This window comes from Arvicola amphibius, chromosome 5, assembly GCF_903992535.2.
Source record: "Arvicola amphibius chromosome 5, mArvAmp1.2, whole genome shotgun sequence".
Lineage (NCBI taxonomy): Eukaryota > Metazoa > Chordata > Mammalia > Rodentia > Cricetidae > Arvicola > Arvicola amphibius.
In genome coordinates, this window is record NC_052051.1 from 72,330,464 (window position 1) to 72,343,905 (window position 13,442).

Below are 13,442 nucleotides of genomic sequence, written 5' to 3' on the forward strand. Positions count from 1 at the left end.
AGGTGCGGGGCGTGCGTTGTGGGCGGGGCTATCCCCTGTAAGGCGGGGCCTGGGCGGGACTTGAGGCCGTCTATCAGTCCGCGCTGCGAGCAGACCCGGAGAAGGCCGGGAAGATGGCGGCCTCCTGGAGGCTTCGCTATAACCTGCCACTGCTACGCTACCTCCTGGGCTTCGGCAGCCGTCGAAGCCTGGGCCTGGCTCAGGGTGCTGCTGCGTGGCCTGTCGGCCGCGGAGCGAGCTGGAGGTGGTTTCATGGCACTCAGCTGCTGCAGGGTGAGTGGCTATCGCTCGTTCTTTAGCTGAGCAATGGGCCTGGATCGGGGCGTTCTTGTTTGGGGACCCGCTTTTCTGAGTGTAGGTGCCGAGACTCCCGGTTCTCTTTCAGCCTCTTCCAGGAACGGGTCTTCTGACTTAGCCTGTGGCTTGCGACAAAGGACCGTCTTCAGACTTGGGAGAACTTGACTCGATCCCTGGGTTATATGGCTTCTCTATGACCTTGGTTTGGAATTTGGGTTGTTTCGATGTTGGGAGGTGGGTGTCTGTTTTAAATCCCCCTATTTTAGACCCTTTCCAACTATATGTCAGTTTCCTTTAGTTGTATCATTCATCTCTAACGTAATAAAGCTGCCCATACACTATGACCATCCCTGTTTCATTCTAAGGGCCTGTTCTTATTGGGAAACCTTAAGTCTTACTCCACTTAATGGCTCCTTTGCAACACACAAGACTTAATTTATGAATACGAAATCACAGCATGACCAGAATGTTTCAAGTAAAACATGTAGCATGAGATTCATACAACTTCTTACACAAAATTGCCCCTAAGTATGGACTCAGAGATATACCCACTGTCCTTCCATTATTTAACATGCAGTGTATAAAATGGCAGGCCTTTCTTACCTGTGTGAATGTGGGTTGGGGTTTAGGATGGGGGCAGAGAAGACAATTTTAGAAACCATTAGACATTAAAGTCATCATTCTTAACACCCCCTGGTGCAATAGGCATTGCCCATACTTTCTAAGCTGTCGGAGGCCCAGAAACCAAACCAAACCAAAACACAGCTTATACAGTAAAATGGGTGCTTTGGGGGCTCCTAAAGAGTGTGTAATGGAGACAATTTATCTAAGTCATTTTTGGTATGTTTAATAAATGGTCCCTCAATAGTAGTCTTTAACAATATAAGGTGTCATAGTTTCTCAGCCCCGTCCTTATTCATTTGTTAGAATTGAACCTTCCTACAGGTAACTGGAACACTGACTCAGGTGTTGTTAGGGATCTGCTCCTTCCATTCTGTCTGAGTTTTGATGAACCACACTTTTGAGATTTGCTGCCTCAAAACATCATGGAATGTTAAAAGCTTAGAGTTGTGCAGGGTTGGGGCGAAGGATATGCCTGTGAAGGGTCCTACCCTTGCTCTGGGATCTTTTTGAAAGTCTGAATGCCCTAAACCGTCCATAAAAAGAAAGAGTATGTGCTTACACACAAGAATGGATAACTTCCAAGATTTCCTCACAGTCAATTGCTTCTTCTGCCTTTGGAAATTTACATAGGCAGTTTCTGTCAGATAAATCTTGAGTTTTGCCTGTTCCTCACCCTCTACCTCAGACGTACACATTGAACAACTTGTCACTAACCATTCTGTAAGGAAGAGGGCACTGAATGAATAGTTTATTGTTGCTGCCACTATCAAAGCACAAATTCATTGTCTTATAATTCTTGGGGGAGAAGCATAAATTGGATGTCATCAGGTTAAATTCAAGGTGTCTAGCTTGGCCTATCTTCTTTGGAGGTTTCCTTAGTTTTTTTTTTTTTTTTTCCAACTTTGAAGGGCTTCCTAGATTCGTGGGCTCCTAGCTGCTGTCTACCCACCCTCCAGCTCAGTAATAGCTAGTCTAGCATTGATCACATTTGTATGTCTCTTGTCATTTCCTCCTGCCTTCCTTGCATCAGGGAAATGAAGACATCTTGTTGCTGTGTTGTGCCCACCTGGGGAGTAGATGTTCTCCCTGTCTCAAAATCAGTTGATAATCACCTTAATTGCACATTCATCTTAATTCTTTCTTGTTATATATGTAACATATTTGTAGGTTTTGGATAGAGAACTCTGGTAGGAATGCTATGCTGCTACATGTGGAGCCCAAATTTGTCTTCTTACCTACAGGCTTTTGTTAAGTTCCTTGAATACACGTGGACTCTTTTAGGAAACATGGACTTTGGGGCTGTGTTTTCATCTTTAGGTAGAAGGAGTTTCTCCATGAGTTGGCTAGAAATTGTATTTTACTAAAACTAAGCTGCTTTTTGGACAATCGAAGACTATGAATTAGGTACATTTATTGAACCTATTTCTCTTTAACACACTTACATAGGATTTTAAAATCTGTAAATTTGTAAGTACTCTTGTTCCCTCCCACACACACTAAAAGGTATCTGTTGGCTGCCTTTGTGAGCTATGGGACATGCTGTGTGCTTAGTACTTCTTAGAATTTTTTGCTAACTTCTCCCAATGATCCAAAACTTTGGCATTGTCTCTTTATTTGGATAAAACTACAAAAGCTTAGAAAAATGAAGCCATGTAGCTTTATTGTAAGTAAACCAAACAATGCTCTCTGTGTTTATGTTTAATAGATCCTTCTTTCATTCTTTCAGATGAAATGTTTTTTGAGAAGGTAGTGTTACTTGTCACTTGCGTGATTGCGTAAAGGAACAAATACCTGTCAGGTAGTGTTAACATGGCAGCCTACTTAGAAAGTGTGTTCTGCTCAGCAGAACACATTCTTGGAATTCGTATTAAGTTTTTGCATGCAGTCCTGAATGTGTTTGATATCCTTATTTTTACAGTATTTATAGGCTACTTGGGAGAGATCAACAATGAAGACAGGATTTCAGTGGTGTATACAGTGGGCTCTAGGCAGTAAGTTAATGCTGATGAAGCAAGGAGTACCCAGAGGAAGAAGTGGCAGTCCTCCCAGGCTGAAGACACAGCACAAACCCCAGAAGCCACACGTACTGGTTATAGATGACACAGATATGGAGTTGGAGTTTCTCTGTTACCACTTTTTTAGAATAGATAGGATTTGGGTTAGGTTTTTATAAAATTCATTTCCTTGGGTAGGAATAGGAGTGCCACAGCACATGTGTGAGGTCAGGGGACAGCTTGTCGGACTCTGTTCTCTCCTTCTATCATGTGGGCCCTGGGGGCAGAGAGAGCCATTTCTTCAGCCAGAGACTGGGATTCTAAGGTATTTAACACTACCCCAAGCATCAAGGGCCATGTTGCTTGTGTTTAGCATCACCTCTTCTTGTTCTTTTCATGTTGCAGTGATGTGTTGGAAACTAAACACCCAAATCCACTTGATAATGATATTTTGAGGTAGAGTCGCTGGGGAGGCTTAGAATTAGGTGATGCCAGAAGAGTAGTGGCCCCATGATGGATGGCGTCACTGTCTTAACAGGAAGTCAAACTCAAACCCAAGCTGGCGTGCTATACCAAACCCAAGCTAGCATACTATACCAAACCCAAGCTAGCATGCTACCAAATTTCCTTGTTTTGTATTAGGTAAACTAATTCATGGATCATTCTCCAACTCTGAGCTAATTTTTCACTAAAACATAAAAGGAACCTTGATGGAGGTGTGGGCAAAGGTTGTAAGGGCCGGAGATCAGGAAGGACTGGGGTAAAGCAGTGTCTTTTGGGCATTCCTGAAACCCTAGCAGCTATGGTTCTCTGCTTAGGACCCATACAAGGTCAAGCCAGTCAGCATTCCAGGAGGGGGTGGTGGGTCCACTTAGGACCTTTTGACAGTTGATGACTGGTAGTGAGGAGAGTCCTTTTAGGATTTAGTCCTTGTGGGTTGACCTCAATCCAGTGGATGGCCCCACACCCATGTCTATATGGGCAGCACAAATTGTGCTCCATGGGTTTTCTTTTCTTTCTTTTTTTTTTTTTTTGTAATGTATCTGATGTTAGGAGGGGGTAGATGGTGAGGGATGGATTAAGGAGTTAAGAGGGAGGAATAAGGGGTGAATGAATCTGTTTAAAATACAAAATTCTCAAAAAGTTAACACAAAATATACATTTTGGATAGCAAAGTTTAGGAAGTGGGTTCACAAGCAATGTATTATTTCTTGAGAGCTTCCCTTACACTGTGCAGTCTTCCCAGTCGTTAGCATGAACAACTCCTCTGGTGTTCACAGATCCGTGGTATATGTTCTGCAACAATCAGTTTCAAATCATCTGCCCAGCCCAAGCTGCCTATCAAGTGACTGCTGGGTCATAGACAGCAGAGTAGCTCTAGCATGCTGACATTTTATCCACTGCGTGTCTATCCCAAGTGAGCACTGTGTGTTTTCTCTGTATCGGGAGTGAGACATACCTTAATAACTGCACTGTGAAATAGTAGTTTACTGATAGTCCTGATGGGGCTGTCATTTAACATAATTTTGGATAAATGCAGTTCTAGACTATATAAACAGTAGTAGAAGCCGGGCGGTGGTGGCGCACGCCTTTAATCCCAGCACTCGGGAGGCAGAGGCAGGCAGATCTCTGTGAGTTCGAGGCCAGCCTGGTCTACAAGAGCTAGTTCCAGGACAGGCTCTAAAAAAAGCTGCAGAGAAACCCTGTCTCGAAAAAACAAAACAAAACAAAAAAAAAAAAAAAACAGTAGTAGAATTATGCAGCATAGTTTGAACATGTTTATTTCTTGCTATTGTCTGTTTCTAATTTGTCTTCTTAGTGTTCCTTTAAGCCTTACTTGCTTTTAACAGCAAAATGTGTAGACCCCGTGGCTCTGATGCATATGCCCGTTTCTTTTGCTAAGGTAAGTGGAATGATGACTTCCCTTGTCCATGTTGCAATCCTGTAGAATAAACTGGGATCCAGGTAAAATTTTACTTTCTGATTTAATACCAAGCAGCCCAGCACAGAAATCTTGTGGAGCCGTTGGAATATTCACTATGAGGACATAGCTTCTGCTCAGTAAAACTATGCAACCCCTTCTAGCAGCCTTCTTTGAAATATGCATTGACTGCCTCCTGAAAGTATGTGAAACAGCAAGCAGGTGATGGAGGCAGGAGGATGGAGGGTTTAGCTCCCTGTACTGAGGGGTGGTGCCTGGCCCATTAGCTTCAGCCTCTTACTCACATCTTGACTACCTCACTTCCTTCTTCCTGTTCTGTCTACTCCACCCACCTATGTTCTAACCTATGAGGCCATGCAGTTTCTTTATTAATTAACCAATGAAATCATTAGATAGATAGAAGACACACCTACATCATTTCCCCCTTTTCTGTTTAAACAACAAAAAAGGCTTTAACTTTAACATAGCAAAATTACATATAACAAAGCAGTTGTCAAGTAAGAATTACAGTTACAATATTTATATCTATTTTATCTTTTATCATAACAAAGGAAAACAACTATAACTATCTATCTATTCTTCAACTCCATCAAAGACTCCAGAAGGATATAATATTACCTAAGTAAATGAGAAGTAAGCAACTTACAAAACTCTAGAAATCACAGACATCTTGCTGCCTGGACAGTCACCCAAAGTTCCTCTGTACCGTTGGGGCATCTGTCTTCAGCCTACAGGCCCATAGTATCCAGAGACATTTCCATGAAGCAGGAAATTCCAAAGGCAGTTCAGTCAGTATCTGCTGTGTCCTGTAGAATGTCTCGCAGACTCTTTCATGAATAAGGAACCCCAAAAGACCATCTCACCTTTAGGCAAGTTCAGCAGTCCTCTCTCTGTGGGTTCTTTGTGTCCAGTTTCTGCAACAGTCCAGGCAAGAGCAGTTTCTTGCCCAAATGGCTATCAAACTCCATAAGCAGCCTCTTCGATGCCCATCTTCCTCTTGAAGTAGCTGATGCTGCCAGGAGCAGATGTGTCTCATTGTCATGAAAAATCTAAGTTATTAAAACATTAAATGCCATATTCTTTAGTCTTTGAAACATATGAAGAATGCCTATCTAACTGAAATATATCTCTATATATCTAGAAAATCTAACTAACATGACTATAAGCTTTACTATTATCAATGATTATCTATTAACAACCCATATTTCTTAATTATACATTACATTTTTAAAATGAACTACACAATCACAATACCTTAATCAGTATCAGAAATACATATATATATATTACAAAATTGACCTTAAATTTATATCAATAGAGTAAAATTTAGACCAATGTAAATTATTCATATCTATAGCATTTCCCCCTTTAAATGTAAAAGAACATTTATAAACAATATCTGGAGCCGGGCGGTGGTGGCGCACGCCTTTAATCCCAGCACTCGGGAGGCAGAGGCAGGCGGATCTCTGTGAGTTCGAGGCCAGCCTGGTCTACAAGAGCTAGTTCCAGGACAGGCTCTAAAAAAAAAAAAAGCTGCAGAGAAACCCTGTCTCGAAAAACCAAAAAAAAAAAAAAAAAAAAACACCAATATCTGGGAATATGGACATAGTTATTTCTCTCCAAACTGCTTCCTGCTGTATGGGGGCACTGTTAATCAGATCTTTCATGGTATAAAATGCATCAGCCTGCATCCATCTCGGAGAGGAGAGTCATGACGACTGCTTGAGGCATCTACCTCACTTCCTTCTTCCTGTTCTGTCTACTCCACCCACCTATGTTCTAACCTATGAGGCCATGCAGTTTCTTTATTAATTAACCAATGAAATCATCAGATAGATAGAAGACACACCTACATCATACTGCCCATCTGCTGAATTTAGCTGGAGGCCGAGTGCAAGGAAGCCAGTCTATGTAACCCACTCCGTGTAGTGTGGACAGAGACAAATGACAGGCAGCCTACGTCACTGACTTCTTCCCCTCAGCTCTTATTCTTTTCTCCTATCACTTTAGTATTTGAACTAGTAACTACTGTATGATGTATGTATAAAAGACCTCATGTTAAAGAGTGGAACAATCTAAAGATGATGTCTATACTTGAGAAGTCAATGTAGCTTTTGTGGAATGTATCTGTCAAACAATAAGATAGACAGGATTTTATTCTGCAGCTCAGGCTGGCCTTGAACTGATGATGCCTGTTAAATATTCAGCCAAGATTTATTCTTTATGTAAAAGTAGGCAAGCATATCCATCTTCTATAAAACTTTGCTTCTGTCTTTAACTTTAAAATACCTCAGGATCATTCCTCAGGATCTTTCTCCTTTTATGTCTGAGGTGGGGTCTTATCTTATTGGCCTGGAACTTTGAATAGGCTTGACGAGAGTGACCTTTCAGGGATCTGCTTCTGTCTCCCATAGCTTTATTGCTGGGGTCACAAGTGGGCATGCCATGGCTCCTTGTACCAGGCTTTTGGGAGCAGGGGCACCAGCCAGCAAGACATGGAGACTTCTTATGAATGCTTAGTCTTAACTTAGCTCTAATTTCTTGCTAGCTCTTTGTTTTTAATTGATTTTTATTGATCTCTACATTTTTCTCTGCTCCCCTCCCTGCCTCTCCCCTCCCCCCTTCAACCCTCCCCCTAAGGTCCCCATGCTCCCAATTTACTCAGGAGATCCTGTCTTTTTCTACTTCCCATGTAGATTAGATCTATGTAAGTCTCTCTTAGTGTCTACACTGTTGTCTAAGTACTCTGGGATTCTGGTTTCTAGGCTGGTTTTCTTTGCTTTATGTTTAAAAGCCACCTATGAGTGAGTACATGTGATAATTGTCTTCCTGTGCCTGGGTTACCTCACTCAAAATGTTTTCTAGCTCCATCCATTTTTCCTGCAAAATTAAAGATGTCATTTTTTTCTGTTGTGTAATACTCCATTGTGTAAATGTACCACATTTTCCTTATCCATTCTTTGGTCAGGGGGCATTTAGGTTGTTTCCAGGTTCTGGCTATGACAAACAATGCTGCTATGAACATAGTTGAGCATATGTCCTTGTGGCATGATTGAGCATCCTTTGAATATATACCCTGAAGTGGTATTTCTGGGTCTTGAGAAAGGTTGTTTCCTAATTTTCTGAGAAATCACCACATTGACATCCAAAGGGGGTGTACCAGCTTGCATTCCCACCAGCAATGCAGAAGTGTTCCCTTTTCCCCCACAACCTCTCCAGCATAAATTGTCATCAGCATTTTTGATTTTGGTCATTCTTACAGGTGTAAGATGGAATCTCAGAGTTGTTTTGATTTGCATTTCTCTGATGACTAAGGATGTTGAACATTTCCTTAAGTGTCTTTCAGCCATTTTAGATTCCTCTGTTGAGAGTTCTCTGTTTAGGTCTGTTCTCCATTTTTTTATTGGATTATTTGTTCTTTTGATGACCAATTTCTTGAGTTCTTTGTATATTTTGGACCTCTTGTCTGAGGTTGTGGGGTTGGTGAAAATCTTCTCCCATTCTGTAGGCTTTTTGTCTTGTTGATCATGTCCTTTGCTTTACAGAAGCTTTTCAGTTTCAGGAGGTCTCATTTATTGTTTCTCTCAGTGTCTGTGCTGCTGGGGTTATATTTAGGAAGTGGTCTTCCGTGGCAATGCGTTCAAGTGTACTTCCTTCCCACTTTCTCTTCAGTAAAGTTCAGTGTGGCTGGCTTTATGTTGAGGTCTTTGATCCATTTGGCCTTGAGTTTTGTGTATGGTGATAGATATGGGTTTATTTTCATTCTCTATATGTTGATATCCAGTTATGCCAGCACCACTTGTTAAATATGCTTTTTCCATTTGATATTTTTTGCTTCTTTGTCAAAAATCAGGTGTTCGAAGGTGTGTGGATTAATATCCAGGTCTTCTGTTCGGTTCCATTGGTCCTCCTGTCTGTTCTTATGCTACTTGCTAGCTCTTACAACTTAAATTATTCTGTTTCTCTTCATCTACATTTTGTCTCAGGGCTTTTTACCTTTCTTTCTGTATATTCAACTTTGTCTACTGCCTGGCTGGCCCTGGATGTCTCCCTCTCCTCTCCTCTCCTCTCCTCTCCTCTCCTCTCCTCTCCTCTCCTCTCCTCTCCTCTCCTCTCCTCTCCTCTCCTCTCCTCTCCTCTCCTCTCCTCTCCTCTCCTCTCCCCCATCTTGCTCCTCCCCTTCTTCTCTCCACTCCCTTCCCTTCCCCTCTTCTCCCCTCTCCTCTCCCCTCTTCTCTTTTTTCTCTTCTTCACTGCCTTCCCCTCCCCTCTTTTCTCTCTCCCCTCCCCTCCCCTTATCTCTTCTCTCCTGTTCCTAGATTACTCCTACTTATTCTCTCTGCCCACAAGCTCCACCTATCCTTTCAGTGTCTGGCTATTGGCTGTTCAGCTCTTTATTAGACCAATCAGGTGCCTTAGGCAGGCAAGGTGAAACAACAACACACCTTTTCATAATTAAACAAATGCAGCAGAACAAATGTAACACACCCTTACATTGTTAAAGTAATATTTTGTAGCAGCACTAGACTTATATTTTAATTATTATTCCTTTTATTTTTGACATAATTATGTCATTTTCTCCTTTCCCTTTTTCCTTCATATCCTCCCATACACCCCCTCTTTCTAATTCAGTTTCTTTTTTCATTAATTGTTACCTGCATATGTGTGTACGTGTGTTTATAAATATGAACTTCAGTACTTTGATAGCTGGACCTTTGTAGTCAGGAGGAGGGATTGACCAAATAAGGGAATGGACCTTGTGGGGCGAGCTTCAGGAATGTAATCTAATGGTTTCTAGCAAAATAGAGGGAATGGACAGAAGAGTCAAGACCTACCAGAACACGTTTGTTGGTGTGTAGAAAAGCTATTGACTTGTGCAGGCTGATTCTGTATCCTGCCACATTGCTGAGTTTATCATTTCTAGTAGTTTTCTGCTAGAAGTTTTGGGATCTCTAATGTATTGTATCATGTCATCTGCAGATAGGGATAGATTGACTTCTTTCCCTGTTTCTATCCCTTAATTTATTTCTCTTGTCTTATTGCTCCAGCTAGTACTTCAGGCATAATATTGAAAAGGAGTGGGAAAATGATATCCTTGTCTTATTCCTGACTTAAGTAGAATTGCTTCAAACCTTTTCTCTATTTAGGATGATGTTAGCGGTGAGTTTCTCATACATAGTTTTTATTATGTCAAAATATATTCCCTCTAGTCCTAAATTCTCTAAGAATTTTATCATGAAAGCACGTTGGATTTGTCAAAGGCTTTTTCTGTTTTCTATTGAGGTAATCATATGATTTTTGTCTTTAAGTTCATTTATTACTCTTTCAATATCCTCATTTGTTTTGGGTTTGTTTAGGTTGCTGACTTCTTGGTATAATTTTGGTTGTTTGGTTGAATCTAGAAATTTATTCTTTGTTTTGTTTTGTTTAGATTTTCCAGCTTATTGAGATGCAGGTTTTTAAAGTAGTTCTTTGTAATATTTTTTGGTGTCTATTGTAATGTTTCCCTCCCTGTTCATTTATGATTCTGTTAAATTAAGTCTTTGCTTTCTTTCATTTGGTTAAGTTGGGCCAAGGGTCTGTCAACCTTGTTTATCTTCTCAAAGAATCAGCTCTTAGATTTATTGATTCTTTGTATTGGTTTCTTTGATTCTATTTCACTGATTTCTGGCTACAGATGTGGGCATTCTGGCTGGCAGCTGACTCTTTATGTAGGTTCTGGAAATCTGAACTCAGGTCCTCATGTTTTAGTGCTCTGCTAACCGTGCCATCTCCTCAGCCCTTCTTTTTGACTCATTATCATTAACTGGTTAATTATATATTTTTTGGAGACATAGTCTCTTGTTTCTCCAGCTGATCCTCAATTGTTAGTGCACCCATTAGTAAAGGATAATCTTGAATTTCTGGGACACAGGCATGCATCACCATGTCTAATGCTAAAATACCTATTTTATAAATCTATAAAATATAGCTGGGGGCTGCATAAAAATTTCTCAGATGCAAGGGATTGTGAATGGGAAAAATTTAAGAAGCCATTCTGTGGAAGTCTCTACAGCCACCCCATCATACTGCTGCAACTTGAAGACTCACTTGGCATTCATTTCTCTGCCATCTGTGTTTTAGCTAAACTAGCCACAACTGCCGTGTTTTCTTTGCATAAGGGTTCCTTTATCTGCTGTATCTTTTCTCTTCCCCTTGCCATGCTTTGTTTGCCTAGCAAAGATTTATTTTAAGTTTGTTATGTCATGAGAAATCACATGTAACATAAAAATTTTCATATTAACTATTGAGGTCCTGTTTTGATACATTGACATTGTCATGTAGCTGTCATTACCATTTGACTTTTAGTTATGGTAGCTAGTAGTGTGATAGCATTGAAGGTACATTTGCTGATGATTTTAATGAGAGATGCAGTTAGCATCAAGATGAAATAGAGCAGATACAGAAGTTAATGTACTTGAACTGTCAGAATATGGCTGGATGATGGGAAGAGTTTAGGCTGGGAAGGCAAAAAAGGCACCTGTGACTCCATCTCTCATTATTCTAGGAAAAAATAGTGATATTCTGGAATACTGTGAGATATTTCAGTATACTTATCCAACTATCTGGATACCTTTGGAATTCATCTTCTAAGTGTCTATCAAAAATATGCTGCCTCTCAATAATACGTAGTTGAGACTTAGTCTTCTCCAGGCCCATTGTAAAGACTTTATATGCATTACCTCACTTCTTTGTAAAAATCTGTATTGTGAGTTTACAGAAGAGGAAGGTTAGGTACAAATAATAAATAACTTTCAGGTGAAGGAACTGCAATTAGACACAGGTAGTTTAGTCCTACTTTATTCTTGTGCCTTTAAAAATTAAATATTTATCAATATGTGTATACTTGTTAAATAAGAAAACATGTCACTTAGTACAGTAATACACACTATATTAGTATTGTGTTTATTAGTGCAATAATGCATATGGTCAAACACCAATAGAGGCTGATCACCCTGGAGTAGATCTCTGCCCCTGGTCTCGCACTTCTCCAGTCAACTTCTTTAAAAGCCTCAGGTTTGACTCTAAACTTTGTTTCTGGCATTAGACAATCTTCTTTGCATTTAGACATTGTGGATGATTTCTAGCCAGTAGAGTCCTCACTTTTCACTACTCAGTGTAGTTATTTTATATTCTCAGTTTATTTCATAGAGTGTGCCCCAGAGGACGATGATCCAGCCCATATTTTAAAAGCTTTGTTTTACATTTCCTGCAGGAATTGCTGTCTTGCAAAACATTTTTGACTCCATAAAAGTACACCAGCTAACGTTTTGATTGACTTTAATTTTTTATTCCTGTGTGATAATTAGACTCAATGTACTACGCATAGATAGGTAATCTTCAACCACTTCAAAGACCTACACAATATGGTGTTTAAATGTTTTAATAATTTATAATTCTGTTGACATGAGACACAACTGCTTCTGGCAGCACTGATCTACTCCCAAGACAATGATAGGCACCAAAGACACTCCATATGGAGCTTGCTTTCTTCTTGGCAAAACTGGCAAAATTGGGCAAAGAACTGTCCTTGCCTCGACTGCTGTACAATCTGGAAAATCAGGATGCAAGAATAAGCAACTACTAAACATTGCCAAGACACAGCAGGACAGTCTTTTGAGTTTTCCTGCTTCTGAAATTGGCCTGTCAGATATTCTAGACCTGTAGCCAAAGTTGGTTGCCCCAACGTTTCAGAGATACTTTGGGTGACTATTCAGGTAGCCAACTGTTTCTGTCATTTCTTGCATCTTTTGGAAGTCACTTGCTTGCATCTTTTGCTTACTCACGTAATATTTTTCTTCTCAGGTCTTTGATTGGGTTGAAGACTATATAGTCATGACTACTATTCTCTCATATCTTAGCAAGGGCATATTAGGTCCAAGACTTAGACTCTTCAGGATAGGACAGCTATTGGAATAATATCTGTTATTTGCCTGTTACCTATAATCTGGACATTTATTATGTGTTTTTTGTTTGATGTTGTTTTTGCTGGTTATAGTTCTATTTTTGTGTATGTTATTACACTTTCTCCTGTACAATACTTGATAATTATTCTTATTGTATATAGTTTTTTTAATATTTTATTTATTTATTTATTATGTATACAATATTCTGTCTGTGTGTCTGCCTGCAGGCCAGAAGAGGGCACCAGACCCCACTACAGATGATTGTGAGCCACCATGTGGTTGCTGGGAATTGAACTCAGGACCTTTGGAAGAGCAGGCAATGCTCTTAACCTCTGAGCCATCTCTCCAGCCCCATTGTATATAGTTTTGTATTAGATTTAGAACCTTCTTCTTTAGACAAAGGGGAAGTGTTGTGCTAATTCATTCCGCCAGTAGCTTTGGGGTACCAGCCTTAGGGCATGGCTTCTTGTCTGAGTATGTGATCTCTTAAAAGGGGAGAGATCTTAAAGTGAGAGAGACAGTGGTCACTGCTCTCTTGGGTTGTGAAGACCTGGCCAGGCAGTGTGAAGCATCATGTGGTCGGTCCCCAATTCCCTTGGTCCCAGCTCTGTGTGAGTTTGTTTTTTCCCAAAGCACCCC

The 13,442-nt window shown here is 40.4% G+C and overlaps 1 protein-coding gene across 1 annotated transcript in view; it reads left to right on the top strand.

Annotated features, from left to right (window-relative positions):
• The first annotated feature begins 65 nt into the window (after positions 1 to 65).
• Positions 66 to 13,442, top strand: part of Pdhx (pyruvate dehydrogenase complex component X) — a 63,464-nt gene continuing 50,087 nt past the window's right edge. Inside the window, exon 1 of the mRNA XM_038331622.1 lies at positions 66 to 273. Coding sequence (XP_038187550.1) covers positions 114 to 273 — 160 coding nt within the window. The 5' untranslated portion in view covers positions 66 to 113. The remainder of the gene's footprint in view (positions 274 to 13,442) is intronic.